At 49.5% G+C, this 17,578-nt stretch overlaps 1 protein-coding gene across 2 annotated transcripts in view; it reads right to left on the reverse strand.

Annotated features, from left to right (window-relative positions):
- Window positions 1–5,445, reverse strand: part of HS6ST2 (heparan sulfate 6-O-sulfotransferase 2) — a 475,127-nt gene extending 469,682 nt beyond the window's left edge. The window contains exon 1 of one of the 2 annotated variants that reach the window (XM_075322659.1): window positions 4,681–5,445. In XM_075322659.1, the coding sequence (XP_075178774.1) occupies window positions 4,681–5,189 (509 nt within the window). In that variant the 5' untranslated portion in view covers window positions 5,190–5,445. The remainder of the gene's footprint in view (window positions 1–4,680) is intronic. The other variant, XM_075322660.1, reaches the window with a different exon arrangement.
- Window positions 5,446–17,578: the final 12,133 nt, after the last annotated feature.

Genomic DNA, 17,578 nt, shown 5'->3' on the forward strand with positions numbered 1-17,578 from the left:
GATAGATAGATAATGAATAAATAGATAGATAGATACAGAGATAGATAGAAAGAGGGACAGATAAGGTACTGAAAATGGATTTATTTTATTGTATCTCGTGCAAAAAAACAAAACCTAAAACACTAGACTCCTCCATCCAGTTAATCTGGTAGCAGTGATGTGATGGATTTGTGTTCTGTTACTGATCGCCCATTACAGTCCAGTAACAGTCCTTGTGGGAGTTTTACCATCAGGCACATATATAATGCACACAGGTAAATTTATGGCCGGGGAGGACAGGCATCCAATATAAGGGCTTCTCTGACGCAGCGGCAGCAGAGCTGATCTCCCCCCGCACACACTCCCTGCTGCTCCTTGTATTTACTAGATTCCATATAATGGGATTATCCCAAAGTTTAAAAAATTACGGTTGAGAAAATGAATTGCGATAACATGAAGACAATAACCAATGGTGAACTGTCTAATTCATTGCCTCTATTGCTTTTTTTTGTACTTTCGATCTGTCTTATGTCAATGTGACCCCAGCTGCCAATCACAGGCCGCTGTGGTCTCATGACATACATACAAGCCAGTGATTGGCTGCAGCGGTCATGTGGAAATATGGCACATGATTGCTCCGGTAAAGTAAATAAAGGGCGTTGGCACTGAAATAACAGAGGGGTATAGTCAGTCAACACCTTTTCTGCTCTAATCTAATGTTTTAACGTCCTTGAAATCCCTTTTGGACATATATATGGCAATAAAATGTATCCATAAACGAGATGCCTAAAATTAGCAGCATTTAGACTTTACAGGGTCAAGTAAAACCATATGCACGTTAGATCTAAATTTTGTATGTATCTCTCTCCATACAGTATATAAAATATACAGAACATATAAATCAAAAGATATAAAGAAAAAAAATTATATATACATATACCGTATATTATATATACAGAATATATATATGTATAAAATAGTAATATATATAGTATATATATATATATATATATATATATAAAAATAGTAATTATATACATAAAATAGCAATTGTATATATATGTGTATATACTGTGTGTATATATATATATATATATATATATATATATATATATATATAGAGAGAGAGAGAGAGAGAGAGAGACATATCTATATATATGTATATATATATATATATATATACATATATACAGTGTATATATATATATATATAGTAATTGTATCTTATTTATGATAGATATCATTGAGATTTTTTACATTTACATATATATATATATATATATACTTATATACTGTATATATAAAGTATATATGCTATCTATAAGTGTAAAATATCTCAATATCTATCATAAATATGATACATTGACTATTAACTTACATTTGTATTATTTCTCGTAGCACCTGCATATATCACAGGAGGTAAATTACCCCTAGAAAGTGTTTTCTGAGAACTTCACGCCTCCGGCCCTGCGATGTCAGAATGAATGACCTGAATCCAGCGGAGCTGTCATGAAAACAGCAAGAAAACTGTACAATATAAGGTAGAAGGAAACCAGGCAAGAGGGAGTTAAGGACGCACTTTTTGTATCATTGTTAAAATTATGGAAACTTTTTTTAGTTTTGATGCAGAAAAAAAAATCTTAATTCTGTCTATGGCGGTTGAAGAATGGGGATGACCGGAGATCATCTAGGGTCATTCTCACTAGCTGCAGGTGAAATTAAAGGGATTAGAGGGATTAACTCAGACTTTGTATTATCCATATTATTCCGTTAAGAAATGACTATTTACGTATATAATGTTACAATATGGCTACTGTGGCTTCATTGATGTTCTCTGTGCATGTGCTAAATTTTCAAATGGAGACGAAATCCACATAAGGCTTCTAAGGTCCAATGTTTTATATATTCCGAGGTTTCCTAATGCCGTAGATTTACACGCAGTCCTGTATTTCATATTTTTAGCCCAATGATGCTCTCAGCTCTGCTACATCTGCATTGTACATCTATAGGCATTGTAATTCCAGCAGAAGTTGCGGGTTGCCGGTGTCAGGGCGCTGGCACATCTCTCACCTCTGCACAGACTCCTGATAGCCAACTTGTCCTTAATCTGCAAAGCACGTTCCAGCAAAATTTAATATTCAGCGCACAGACAAATACATTTATGGCGGGAGATGAAATGTTTATTATCATTGGTGTTAATTAGCTCACCGCCAGATCACACAGAGATGCACAAGCGCTTCACAGGTCCCTTCATGATTTTATCAGTGTGCATTAATCCTCATCTACATGCATGGGATTTCCACACCTGGATTTTACACACTGGAGGCACCAAATGAATATTTGGAGGAGCTCTGTGTATAAACACTGCGGATGTTCCATACTATAAGAAAGTAGATGTGTGTGGACCAAAAAAATCAATAAAATGGATAGAAACTTGACTTTAACCCTTATAGGCCCGGCTGGATGGCCAAAACATGCTGGAATAGAGCGATAATAACATGTGCTTTACAGGACAAAGAGAAATAGTGAGATTGTTTATGAGAAGGAAAAGTAAGAATAAAAAAGAATAAAAAACAAGAATGGGGAAAAGATTTCAGCCATCATCATTTTTTCTCCTAATGCGATTTTTCACTGTCATTGGATACAAATGGTGGCGATAGATAGATAGATAGAATAATGGATAGATAGATATAGATAGATAGATAGAAATAGAGAGATAGATAGAATAATGGATAGATAGATAGAAAGATAGATAGATAGATAGATAGAAGGATAGATAGATAGATAGATAGATAGATAGATAGATAGAATAATGGATAGATAGATAGATAGATAGATAGATAGATAGATAGATAGAAGGATAGATAGATAGATAGATAGATAGATAGATAGAATAATGGATAGATAGATAGATGGATATATAGATGCATGGATGGATGGATGGATAGATGGATAGATAGATGGATAGATAGATGGATGGATGGATATATGGATGGATGGATGGATGGATGGATAGAGGGATAGATAGATAGATAGATAGATAGATAGATAGAATAATGGATAGATAGATATATAGATAGATAGATAGATAGATAGAATAATGGATAGATAGATAGAATAATGGATAGATAGATAGAATAATGGATAGATAGATATATAGATAGATAGATAGAATAATGGATAGATAGATAGATAGAATAATGGATAGATAGATATAGATAGATAGATAGAATAATGGATAGATAGATAGATATAGATAGATAGATAGATAGAAATAGAGAGATAGATAGAATAATGGATAGATAGATAGAAGGATAGATAGATAGAATAATGGATAGATATATAGATAGATAGATAGATAGAAGGATAGATAGATAGATAGATAGAAGGATAGATAGATAGATAGATAGATAGAAGGATAGATAGATAGATAGAAGGATAGATAGATAGATAGATAGAAGGATAGATAGATAGATAGATAGATAGAATAATGGATAGATAGATAGATAGATAGATAGATAGAATAATGGATAGAGAGATAGATAGATAGAATAATGGATAGATAGATAGATAGAATAATGGATAGATAGATAGAATAAATAGTATTTAGATAGATAAAATAAATAGACAGAATGAGATATTGATAGAAAAATAGTTAGATATTATATAGATAGAGGATAGCTAATTGACTGGTGATAAATATATATATACAATAGAATGATAGATTATATATAGAGATAGATACATAATAGATAGATAGATAATGGATGGATAGATATTATATAGATACATTCATAGATAAATAGTTACAGCTATATATGATAGCTAATTGATTGGTGATGGATAGATAGATAGATAGTTAGATTATATATATACAGATAGATACATAATAGATACTGTAGATAGAAGGATAGACAGATAAATAGATAATATATTGATAAATACAGGATAGATAGAGGGATAGATAGATAGATAGATAGATAGATAGATAGATTATAGATAGATAGATAGAGGGATAGATAGATAGATAGATTATAGATAGATAGATAGATAGATTATAGATAGATAGATAGATTATAGATAGATAGATAGATAGATAGATAGAGGGATAGATAGATAGATTATAGATATTTCTTTAGACAATTTATTATGGTGCTCGATAAATACACAAATAACATAAATAGAAATTATTTGTAAAATAATCATCACAAAGTCTACAGATTTTCAGCTCTTATTCTATTGATCACCAACTTTTCCCTGTGTAAATAGCTGCACAATGTGTCAATAACAACAACTAAAAACACAGCAAGACACGGGCAGATACCGCACCTCATCATTGCCCTGAAGGTGCTGCATGTGAACAGCGGCATACCAGCATACACCAGCAGAAGTTGCTCAGAACATACACACAGGGCATGACAGAGTTAAATGCTGGCTCTTGAACAAGTGAAGTGAAGAATTCCTCCATCAGCACTGCACATTGCACACTGCACACTGCACGCTGCACACTGCACACTGCACACTGCACACTGCACACTGCACACTGCACACTGCACATTGCATGGACACCTATGGATGTGTAGCAAAGTTTCCTACGATACAATGTGTCCCCAGGACAATGGGTCTGGGGATGGGATTCCTTTGTGCTCGAGGTGTTCATCCCTAATTTGAAGGCTAGGGCTCTGGAGAGCAGGGACTCACCTCAGAGGTCTCATCTTGATCTCCTTCTTGTTGTCCACCACTGCAGGGACACAGTTGGTGAGTTCGGTCCAGTCTGCATGCAGTCCACAGCTCCATCCAGTAGAGAATCTTGAGAAGAGCCAGGTCTCCTTCTTGCCTGGTCTATGACAAGTGCACTTCTTCTGCCCAGCCTTACACTCGCAAGGTTGCTCCAGACGTATGTTCCTGACCAGGTGGCGACCAAACGTGGTGCCCCCAGTCTTCTGGATGTGCAGGAACACAATCAGATCGTCCCCATTGATGTTGAAGTCCACCTTCCTCAGTAGGTCGTCCACGGTGAAATTAAATTTGGGCACAAATTTGGCAGGGCTCTCATCTTCTGCCCAGTAGGGGTCCACCAATGAAGAGCTGAAAGCTTGTAGCCTGAGCTGCTGACATTCAGTGCCTGGGCACACATACTGCAAGACGATCACAGCGAACAGGAAGACTATGACCAGGGCCAGGAGCAGCTTGTTGGACTTGTCATCCATGTTCTTGGTGCCGGTGAAGATCCAAGATCATTACGACAAAAGCTTGTGTTACATGGAGGGCTGCGAAGATGGAAGAGGAGTCTGCTTCATGGAGCCAAACACAGACTGAAGCCCTTTATCCTTTCTTCCCAGCAATCCAAGCGTTCAGTCCTCTGTGCAATACACAGACTGGAGAGAGGCAGCCAAGTGCACTCCCCTAAGCCTCACACCTCTCCATGCACTGCCTTCTGCTCAGTCCTCTCATCCTACAGGAGAGCCTGCCTCCAGGAGCCAGACAGCCCCTCACCACAGTGCAGCCCCCTCACCACTCACCAGAGTGCAGCCCCTCACCACTCACCAGAGTGCATCCCCCTCACCAGAGTGCAGCCCCCTCATCACTCACCAGAGTGCAGCCCCTCACCACTCACCAGAGTGCATCCCCCTCACCAGAGTGCAGCCCCCTCATCACTCACCAGAGTGCAGCCCCCTCACCACTCACCAGAGTGCAGCCCCCTCACCACAGTGCAGCCCCCTCACCACTCACCAGAGTGCAGCCCCCTGATCACACATCAGAGTGCAGCCCCCTCACCACTCACCAGAGTGCAGCCCCCTCACCACTCATCAGAGTGCAGCCCCCTCACCACTCACCAGAGTGCAGCCCCCTCACCACTCATCAGAGTGCAGCCCCCTCATCACTCACCAGAGTGCAGCCCCCTCATCACTCATCAGAGTGCAGCCCCTCATCAGAGTGCAGCCCCTCATCACACATCAGATTGCAGCCCCCTCACCAGAGTGTAGCCTCCTCATCACTCATCAGAGTGCAGCCCCCTTATCAGAGTGCAGCCCACACCAGAGTGCAGCCCCCTCATCACACATCAGAGTGCAGCCCCCTCATCACACATCAGAGTGCAGCCCCCTCATCAGAGTGCAGCCCCCTCATCAGACTGCAGCCCCTCATCAGAGTGCAGCCCCCTCGTCACTCATTAGAGTGCAGCCCCCTCACCAAAGTGCAGCCCCCCTCATCACTCATCAGAGTGCAGCCCCCCTCATCACACATCAGAGTGCAGCCCCCTCACCAGAGTGCAGCCCCCTCATCACTCACTCATCAGAGTGCAGCCCCCTCCTCACACATCAGAGTGCAGCACCCTCATCACACATCAGAGTGCAGCCCCCTCACCAGAGTGCAGCCCCCTCATCACTCACTCATCAGAGTGCAGCCCCTCACCAGAGTGCAGCCCCCTCATCACTCACTCATCAGAGTGCAGCCCCCTCATCACACATCAAAGTGCAGACCCCTCATCACTGTGCAACCCCCTCATTGGAATGCAGCCCCTCATCAGAGTGCAGCCCCCTCATCAGAGTGCAGCCCCCTCATCAGACTGCAGCCCCTCATCAGAGTGCAGCCCCTTCACCAGAGTGCAGCCCCCGCCTCACACATCAGAGTGCAGCACCCTCATCACACATCAGAGTGCAGCCCCCTCACCAGAGTGCAGCCCCCTCATCACTCACTCATCAGAGTGCAGCCCCTCACCAGAGTGCAGCCCCCTCATCACTCACTCATCAGAGTGCAGCCCCCTCATCACACATCAAAGTGCAGACCTCTCATCACTGTGCAACCCCCTCATTGGAATGCAGCCCCTCATCAGAGTGCAGCCCCCTCATCAGAGTGCAGCCCCCTCATCAGACTGCAGCCCCTCATCAGAGTGCAGCCCCCTCGTCACTCATCAGAGTGCAGCCCCCTCACCAAAGTGCAGCCCCCCTCATCACTCATCAGAGTGCAGCCCCCCCATCACTCATCAGAGTGCAGCCCCCTCATCACTCATCAGAGTGCAGCCCCCTCATCACTCATCAGAGTGCAGCCCCCTCATCACTCATCAGAGTGCAGCCCTCTCATCACACATCAGAGTGCAGCCCCCTCATCAGAGTGCAGCCCCTCATCACACATCAGATTGCAGCCCCCTCACCAGAGTGCAGCCTCCTCATCACTCATCAGAGTGCATCCCCTCATCACTGTGCAGCCCCCTCATCAGATTGCAGCCCCCTCATCAAACTGCAGCCCCTCATCAGAGTGCAACCCCCTCATCAGAGTGCAGTCCCCCATCAGTGTGCAGCCTCCTCATTAGATTGCAGTCCCCCATCAGTGTGCAGCCTCCTCATTAGATTGCAACCCCCCATCAGTGTGCAGCCCCCCATCAGAGTATAAACCCTCATCAGTGTGCAGCCCCCCATCAAAGTGTAACCGCCCATTAGAGTGCAGCCTCCTATTAGATTGCAGCCCCCCCATAAGTGTGCAGCCCCCCATCAAAGTGCAACCCCCACCAGAGTGCAGCCTACTCATTAGAGTGCAGCCCCCATCAGTATGCAGCCCCCCATCAGAGTGCAGCTCCTCATCAAAGTGCGGCCCCCATCAGAGTGCAGCCCCCTATCAGAGTGCAGCTCCTCATCAGAGTGCAGCCCCCTCATCAAAGTGCAACCTCCTCATTAGAGTGCAGCCCTTCCATAAGAGTGCAGCCTCCTCTTTAGAGTGCAGTCCCCCATCAGTGTGTAGCCTCCTCATTAGATTGCAGCCCCCCATCAGTGTGCAGCCCCCCATCAAAGTGCAGTCTCCTCATTAGAGTGCAGCCCCCCATCAGTGTGCAGCCCCCATCAGAGTGCAGCCTCATTAAAGTTCAGCCCCCCATCAATGTGCAGCCTCCTCATTAGATTGCAGCCCCTCATCAGTGTGCAGCCCCCCATCAGAGTGCAGCCTTCTCATTAGAGTGCAGTCCCCTATCAGTGTGCAGCCCTCATCACAGTGCAGCCTCCTCATCAGAGTGCAGACCCCCATCAGAGTGTAGCCCCCCATCAGAATGCAGCCTTCTCATTAGAGTGCAGACCCCCCCATCAGAGTGCAGCCTCCTCACTAGAGTGCAAACCCCCATCAGAGTGCAACCCCCCATCAGTGTGCAGCCCCCTGTCTGCTCAGCCTGAGAGGGAAAGAAAGCTGCTGGACTGATCAACAGCTCACACAGCTTTCTGTTCTTTCTATAGTTTCTATTGTGCAGCCAAAGATGGATGAATGGACAGAGAGATAGATAGATGATAGATAGATAGATAGATAGATAGATGATAGATGGATAGATAGATAGATAGATGATAGATAGATATATAGATAGATAGATAGATGATAGATAGATAGATGATAGATAGATAGATAGATAGATAGATAGATAGATAGATATGTAGATAGATAGATATGTAGCACTCACGGGGCAGGGGTTAGATAACTCGTTACCGGGTCGGTGATGTCGGGTCTGGGATGTCACGGGTGGCCCTGACCGGCTCCGTGGCCCCAAGGTGTACACCAAAAAGGGGAATGGAGATGAGATGAGGATGGGTGATGATGAGGATGATAGGAGTTGTAGTGGTTGTCTCGTGACGCCACCTGCGGTTTGCGGCCAGGGATTAGCCGCCGCTGCGGTCGCTGTCCTCTGGAGCAGATGTTGTCTCAGCCAGGATAGTTCAGCTTCCCGCAGGTGAAGCTAGGCCCCAGGAAGGATGATGGTGGTGGTAGTGGCCGTTGGCACCAGAGCGCTGGGCAACGGTGACGGGAAAGATGGGCTAACACAGGGGTCTCAGTTCAAGGTCTTTTACTCACAGTTCGATCACTGCCCGGAGGTACCGGTCTCTTCTGTGATGGGCTCCAGCCGATCCCGGGTAAGTCAAAGGTCAGAACCATTGCGGTAGTCTGTGGGCCCTTCCTTCTTGTGCTTTTTTAGTGTGGATCCCCGAGACCTGAACTGAAGTGCTTGGGGACCCCTGTTCAGTGTTCGAATTCCTGTCCCCTGTGCAAGCAGCACGAGTCTGTGGCGCCCTGGACAAGCCAGGGGCCACAGAGAACAACACCTACACACCCCACACTCCCGGTCAGGCACACCGAAGTCAGACACAAACCCTTGTTGCCTTCCTCCAGGGGCTGAAGTCCACACCAGGGGGTGGGCCAGGCGGTTGGCCCCACCCACCGAGGAGTTCACAGTCCTGGAGGCGGGAAAAGCAGGCAGAGGAGTTGAGGAGTGGAGAGAGATGAGTTTGAGAGTGGAAAGTGAGAGGAGTAAAGTGGCAGTTAAGCAGCCTGAAGTTGGTCCGGGTGTGTGGCCCGGACGGATCAGCAAGGTTGGCAGACGGTGGTGACCGTCTGCAGGAGTGGCCTATTGGAGCTAACCGTAAGGACCGTGGACGGGCGGTGGCCCGGCGGTACCGGACCGGTACGCAAAGAAAAGCCAGCACCATCCGGCAGGGACTTACGAGCCCCGGCAAGGCTAGGAGTCGCCGTGAATTTGCCAAATCCGTTAGCGAAGGGAACCTCCTGGGTTTCCCAGAAGCCAAGTTCCGTCAGAAGGCAACAGTCCAACCAAGAGAGGGAAACACAGTCACCGCCAAGGCTAAAGTTCCCAGGGCCAGAGCTTGCGGGCAAAAGGGGCTCCTTCGGCAACCATCCAAGCTGGGGAGCGGCTTACCGGTGGGAACCCATTGGAACCATTTACAGTACACAGGTGCAGGGAAAGGCAGTCACCATCAACCTGCCGGGAGAAACAACACCGCAACCGTCTATGGGACCCGTCCATCCAGCCGTGTGTTTTACCGAGAACTGTGTCCTCATCATTGGCTGAGTGAGTACCACCGTGCCGTGCGGCACAGCGCTGCCCCCGCGACCCTGCACCTCACCAGGCCCCATAACCCGCCTGCCATCCATCCCTACCCCATCACCGGGCCCCGGGACAACCAACCCCCTACCCACGGAGGGGAGAACTAACATCAAAGCTGCTCCCTGTCACCGCTCCCGGGATCCCCGTCCAGAGCAGCGGTGGTGTCACCAACTTCACCACAACCGTGGGTGGCGTCACGGACAATACCCCTAAAACCAAACCATCCGCTTTTCACTCACGGGCGAGGAACGCCGCTCGAGTCCCCGGGATCCGGCCCACCGCTCGAGCCACCACTGAGCAGCAGCCGCAGCAGCAGCAGCGGCCGGACCCGAGCAGTGGGAGAGCGCGGCGTCCCCTCCTCCGCCCGCGACAACTTGGCGTCACGAACAGGATCCTACCGTTCTACCAACTGGTGGAAGTGCGCCTTGTGTAACCGCCGGAGGTGTCCGGCCGAAAAATTTGTGAAGCCGCCATCTTGGGCGTGAAGAATTCCCGCTCGAGCGTCTCCTCGAGTAGTGGAGGCGCGAAGGCCAAAACCCCGCCCCTGTAGAGGAAGAGCCGAAAAGAGACTAAGGGGGACTGATGGCGTCTGGCTGCATGTAGCCTGCGGCTATAAAAGCAGAGACGCCAGGACTGGGTTCCTGGAAGACCTCATTGCCAAGATGCACAGTCCGACTACCAACGAAGACGCTTCCGCGCCCAGCACGGCGATGTGGCTGAGAGACCGGACCGCCCCGCTGAGTAACCGTCTGCAAGCCCACATGCAACTCCTCCTGGAGGAGTGGGAGACCGACATGGCGGACGTGATGGCTGCTATGCGGAGACGCGAGGTGGAAGAGGATTTGTAAGGGAGGGTGAGTGACCCACGCCCCTGTACCCCTAGTGGGTCGGTCATCGCGGCCGAGGGAGCCGGTCCATCCCCGCTCGCCCTGCCTCCTCCCCCACTACCCGTGTTAGCTGCTGCCGCCCCGCCACTGGGCCCGCTACCCGTTCAACCGGTAGCGATACCCTGCCAATCCGCCTCGGCGGACCGACTGGCTGCAGACACACGGAGCCGGCCTGAAGCAGCCCCTTAGTGAAGACGTATCAGAGGCCCCGGCCAGGATGGCACCAGGCGCTGTGCCCGAGCCCGGGACCATGGAGTGGATGAAGGCCAGAATAATAGAGTTCAACCAACGCCAGCAGAACCAGATATGCCTTATGATGGAGCAGTGGACCAATGAGGTGGAGATGCTGATTGCGACTGCCCCGATGTACGGGATGGGAACAGATCTGACGGAGCCGACAGGTGACCCACGTCCATATGTCCTACCAGGACCGGCCACTGCGGCTGAGGGGCCCGGCCCAGTCTCGACCCATGCATCGCCCTTACCATTACTTATGGGGCGCCTCAGCGTGAACCCACCTGACATACTGCCCCACATTATCGCAGAAGAATCTGATGTGCTGGATACTGGGAGCCGGGAGGCTGCGGCAGCAGGCGGCAACCCGCCTGATGCAGAGACAAGTGATAGTGACTCCAGCTCCGGTGCTGATCCCACCCCTGAAAGTGAGGAGGCAAGTTAGCGTCTCCGCTACGTGGGAGAGCCGGTGGTTTATTACACCCCGCGCACCGGTGGGAACGGATACCGGGCACCCCTCTCACAGCAGGCCTGTCACTGCATGTTTGATATGTTGGTGGCAGAGGATGAGGCCACCTCCGCCGAAGAATCAGAGTGATGGCAGCGGAGTCCCGTTGCAATTGTCCCCCGTTGGGACCACCAGTGTTGACAGTACCGTTTAAAAGTTGTGAATGAAAAAGAATGATTACCGTGAAGTTCACCTGATTGACCAACAGTGATTGAGACCGGTCGTTGCCGGCACCGTTGTTCCCGTGGGGACTGTCTACAAGTTTTGCATAAGGAACTCCTTATGGACAAGCCTGAGAACTAGCAAGAAAACCACGAACTTGTGGCTTGTAAATAAAAATGTTGTTTTATGGCTTTCACCGTTGCCACCTCCGGAGAGGCAGATTGGAGGAAGGGCCCGCAGTGGAGCAGGCTGGGGCCCAGCCACTACCGGAACCGGTGGCGATCCTCTGAGGGTTTCAGAGGGTTCCCCATGGACGTGTGTCCCCTGAAAAGGACAGAACCCGCTCGGGCGACATGTGCTGGACTGGGGTCAAGGGGTGCTGCCTGTTTGCTTAGGGGCAGCATCAGGGCCAGGTTGCTTGGGTGGGAGAGAGCGGAAGCCGTTACCGTTTGCAACGTTAAAGTAAGAGTACCTCCCGATGTGGGATGTTATTATAAATGTAACCTGTTTTACCGTTTATCTTTTCAGTTTGTGAAAATAAAACCGGTGATGGACGGGCAGCCCGCGGACGGTCTGCATTTTACTAAGGGGGAATGTGGCGCCCTGGACAAGCCAGGGGCCACAGAGAACAACACCTACACACCCCACACTCCCGGTCAGGCACACCGAAGTCAGACACAAACCCTTGTTGCCTTCCTCCAGGGGCTGATGTCCACACCAGGGGGTGGGCCAGGCGGTGGGCCCCGCCCACCGAAGAGTTCACAGTCCTGGAGGCGGGAAAAGCAGGAAGATGAGTTGAGGAGTGGAGAGAGATGAGTTTGAGAGTGGAAAGTGAGAGGAGTAAAGTGGCAGTTAAGCAGCCTGAAGTTGGTCCGGGTGTGTGGCCCGGACGGATCAGCAAGGTTGGCAGACGGTGGTGACCGTCTGCAGGAGTGGCCTATTGGAGCTAACCGTAAGGACCGTGGACCGGACCGGTACGCAAAGAGAAGCCAGTACCATCCAGAAGGGGCTTACGGACCCCGGCAAGGCTAGGAGTCGCCGTGAATTTGCCAAATCCGTTAGCGAAGGGAACCTCCTGGGTTTCCCAACAGCCAAGTCCCATCAGAGGGCAACAGTCCAACCGAGAGAGGGAAACACAGTCACCGCCAAGGCTAAAGTTCCCAGGGCCAGAGCCTGCGGGCAAAAGGGGCTCCTTCGGCAACCATCCAAGCTGGGGAGCGGCTTACCGGTGGGAACCCATTGGAACTGTTTACAGTACACAGGTGCAGGGAAAGGCAGTCACCATCAACCTGCCGGGAGAAACAACACCGCAGCCATCTGTGGGACCCGTCCATCCAGCCGTGTGTTTTACCGAGAACTGTGTCCTCATCATTGGCTGAGTGAGTACCACCGTGCCGTGCGGCACAGCGCTTCCCCCGCGACCCTGCACCTCACCAGGCCCCATAACCCGCCTGCCATCCATCCCTACCCCATCACCGGGCCCCGGGACAACCAACCCCCTACCCACGGAGGGGAGAACTAACATCAAAGCTGCTCCCTGTCACCGCTCACGGGATCCCTGTCCAGAGCAGCGGTGGTGTCACCAACTTCACCACAACCGTGGGTGGCGTCACGGACAATACCCCTAAAACCAAACCATCCCCTTTTCACTCACGGGCGAGGAACGCCGCTCGAGTCCCCGGGATCCGGCCCACTGCTCGAGCCACCACCGAGCAGCAGCCGCAGCAGCAGCAGCGGCCGGACCCGAGCAGTGGGAGAGCGCGGCGTCCCCTCCTCCGCCCGCGACAAGTCCTCTTGGGGCCTAACCGTGATCACGACTCCGGCTCTATGTTGCTACTGTGCTCCGGGATGTTGTGGTGGCCAGAGAGACATGAAATTCCCCTGTCTGGCAGATTCTGGTGGCACAACCTGAAGTATGCACCCCCATAGGGCTCTGCACCCTGAACAGCACCGGTTCCAATGGAGCAATAATGCTCTCCCCTCAGCAACCATTTTACTCCTACTTCTCACAGGAGCTACCGGTACCCTAGCTTATCCACTCGTCGACTCCTGCTCCTTCCAGACTGCCCGGACCTAACTGTGGAAGCTCTGAAGAACTCTCTACAGCGACCGTGTTGTTCTCAGACTATTCTGAGGTAAAAACGGTGTGTTCTCTCACTTCCCCTGTGCTGCCCCCACCTTCCTGATGACTCACTGGTGGCTGGGAAAAATCCGTTGTTATGGTGACCACCTCTAGCCCAATTCCCGTGGGAAAGCACCTGAACTGTGAGTGTTGTGTAAGTGAAAATCAGCGGTTAACCTCTTCCTTTCCCGGGATGAGTATTGCACCTTAAGTCAAATGCAATACCCTGTGGCGACTGAAGCCTCAGGGGCTCCACATTCCCCCACAGCGAATCGCAGCACTCCCAGGCTGCAACAAAACATAAATGGTATACCGCAAAATTTTGTTATACATACAATAATGAACATTCTTCCTTTTATGGGAAGCAGGATCACTTAAACATTGCAAACTTCATAACTCCTAGCAGTCTAATTAAACTTTGTACATTTTCTCCTAAACCCAGTAACATGAGACAGATGTATAGCAGTTAGATGATGCACAGCCAAATAACACATAGATATAATAAAACAACATATCAGAATTTTGCATAAAATATAAAAAAAATCTCAGAGCAAAGGCTCTTCAATAGCAATACCCTTATCATAGTAAAATCTTTATCCTATATACACGTATATATAACTTCCTCACTTCGTTCTTAGCCGCTGATGGTAGTACCAGAGTACCGGTCCCAGCCCCCCTGGTTCAGTACACCCATGAGATATTCTCTGGTATAGTATCCGGCTTTTTCCACAGTGACTGCAGATCGATGTTAAGATGCTGGTTTTCTGGCTCTCGGCCTGAGAGTACACACAAAACAAGCTGTCCAGTCCATTGTTGAAGTCAGTCCAAGTATACGCTTCCCCGGGGGACCGCAGCAACCATATTGTTCTCGGAAGATACGACATAGCAAGCGGTACCACCGTAGCTGGTGATGGTGCTGCAGTGTCAACAACGGGGGAGCTTGATGACGTGTCGTTGTTTTCCGCCCTTATTTAAAGGTATGGCGTTTCCGGTAAGTCTCTGGCAGTGGGGTTCTCTTTCGCGCTCTTTCTGGGCTCCACCCATGCTTTCGCGCTGTTTTTGGGATCCGCCCATGATGGCACGCCCCTTCTTTTTCTGCTCTGGAATGGTTTAATGGCGACTGTCCTGCACCCTCTGCTTACACCCGAAAATTTGCACTATCTCAGCTGCCATGTGGGTGTCAAAGGTGTCCTTCAGCCAAGACAGAGCTTACTCCACAGTCCCTTTGTTGGCGTCTGGCCAGGACTTGGCCTCTCGCTGGGCCGCACCAGGTAACTGACCAATTAGTATGCTCACGTTCTGTCTTTCCATCAGGGGATACACATCAAATAAACTGCTCAGTCTCTCTTGGATGTCGCTCAAGGTATGTGACTCTCCTGAATATTGTGGCAGCCACGTCGCTCCCGGTATGTAAGGCATGAATAGTGTCATTACCGATGCTTTGGCTACTCTGGCAGCCAGGTCCCCTTCCTGGTTGGACATCTTTTCCCCCTTGGTGAACCTCAACCAGGTTCCGCGTTTAACTTGGGAAATCAGGGGGTTAACACTCAGCTGCTCTAGCGGCGGGGTTCCGCTTCCCGCCTTTTCTTCCCATGTGACACAGTTAATGGCGACTTCCGCTTTTGAAGAATATGCTTTAACACAGTTCTATAAGGTGCACAGTACCCGTTGTTGCGGGCACAGAATCCTGCTTGTGACACCAAAATGTAGTACCCATGGGGCAGGGGTTAAATACTCATCGCCGGGCCGGTGAAGTCGGGCCTGAGATGTCATGGGTGGTCCTTGCTTGGTTTCGTGGCCCCGAGGTGTACACAAAAAGGCATGAAGGATGGTGGGAGTAGTAGTTGTTGTCTCGTGACGCCACCTGCAGTATGTGGCCAGGGATTAGCCGTCGCTACGGTCGCTGTCCTCTGGGGCAGATGGTGTCGCAGCCAGGATAGTTCAGCTTCCCACAGGTGAAGCAAGGCCCCAGGGCGGATGATGGTGGTGGTAGTGGCCGTTGGTGCTGCAGCGCGGGGCGATGGTGACGGCAAAGATGGGCTGACACAGGGGTTGCAGTTCGAGGTCTTTTACTCACAGTTCGATGGCTGCCCGGAGGTACTGGTCTCCGTTGTAATGGGCTCCAGGCGATCCCGGGTAAGTCAAAGGTCAGAACCGCTGCAGTCGTCTGTGGGCCCTTCTTTCTTGTGCTTTTTTAGTGTGGATCCCTGGGACCTGAAGTGCTTGGGGACACCTGTTTAGTGTTAAAGTTCCTGTCCCATGTACAGGCAGCACGAGTCCTCTTGGGGCCTGATCGTGTTCACGACTCCGTGCTCTATGTTGCTACTGTGCTCCGGGATCTTGTGGTAGTTAAAGAGACATGAAATCCCCCTGTTGGCAGATCTTGGTGGCGCAATCTGAAGTATGCCCCACCCAAGGAGTCTGCACCCTAACCAGTGCCGATTCCAAGGGAGCAATAAAGCTTTCCCCTCAGCAACCGTGTTACTCCTATATTCCACAGAAGCTAGCGGTAACCCAGCTCCTCCACTGGTCTCCTCCTGCTCCTTCCAGTCTGCCCGGTCCTAACTGTGGATGCTCTGAAGCACTCTCCACAGCGACCGTGTTGTTCTGAGCCTCAGACTATTCTAAGGTAAAAACTGTGTGTTCTTTCACTTCTCCTGTGCTGCCCCCACCTTCCTGATGACTCACTGGTGGCTGGGAAAAACCCACTGTTATGGTGACCACCTCTATCCCAATTCCAGTGGAAAAGCACCTGAGCTGTGTGTGTTGTGTAAGTGAAAACCAGTGGTTAACTTCTTCCTTAACCGGGATGAGTGTTGCACCTTAATTTAGATGTAATACCCTGTGGCCACTGAAGCCTCAGGGGTGCCACAGATAGATAGATAGAGGGATAGATGGATGGATAGATAGATAGATAGAGGGGTAGATGGATGGCTGGATAGAGGGATAGATATATGGTTGGATGTATAGATAGATAGATGGATAGATATAAAATTTAATAGTTTCATTCCTCATGCTTTATATACGAATCCAAAAACCCGAAGGGCCTTATGCTATCTGAAACGGGTCCCCAGCTATCCCGAAAAGCTGGGTGGTGACAGCGTAATTATTATTGCATAGAATTATTGGAGTGCTATCATTAAGGGTACTGAGGTATATATATTTTCCATTAGCGGGAATCGGTGATATATACATTTACCCTTGCTGTGAGACCTCCAATATTTGGCATTATCAGCTCAGCAGCCTCATTTTATGCATTGTCCTGCAGTACCAAAAGTGGCCTGCCGACAAGGGGAGCGTTAGAGAGTAGTCGTGTTTGTGACAAATCAGCGAACAGCTGCAGGATATCTGAATGACTCCCCCGGCTGTTCATGACATACAGTAATTATAAAATAAAGGTACCATTCTTTTCTGATTATAAGACACACTTTTCCTCCCAAAAATTTGGGAGGAAAGTGAGGGGTGCGTCTTATAATCCAATTGTAGCTTATCGGGGGGGGGGTGGAGAGGAGTCTCACGTGGCAGGGCAATGCTGTGGGCGGTGCACTGTGCTGTGGGTGGGTGGTGTACTGCCCTGTACCGTAAGCTGTGTGCTGTGTGCTGTGCTGCGGGTGGTACCCACTGGTGATGAGTGCGCAGATGAGATCTTGGCTTGTCATTGAGCCGATAACTCAAACTGCGTACGCGCCGATTCCGGGCCCCATTTCTTTGAAGCTCGCACCGCCGACAGTTTCTAGATGTTCCTTCTGCCTCTCAGCACCCGCAGTGAGCATCAGGGACACCCGCTGCACCGCCCGCAGCATCGCCCTACT

Source organism: Anomaloglossus baeobatrachus, chromosome 9 (genome assembly GCF_048569485.1).
Source record: "Anomaloglossus baeobatrachus isolate aAnoBae1 chromosome 9, aAnoBae1.hap1, whole genome shotgun sequence".
Classification (NCBI taxonomy): domain Eukaryota; kingdom Metazoa; phylum Chordata; class Amphibia; order Anura; family Aromobatidae; genus Anomaloglossus; species Anomaloglossus baeobatrachus.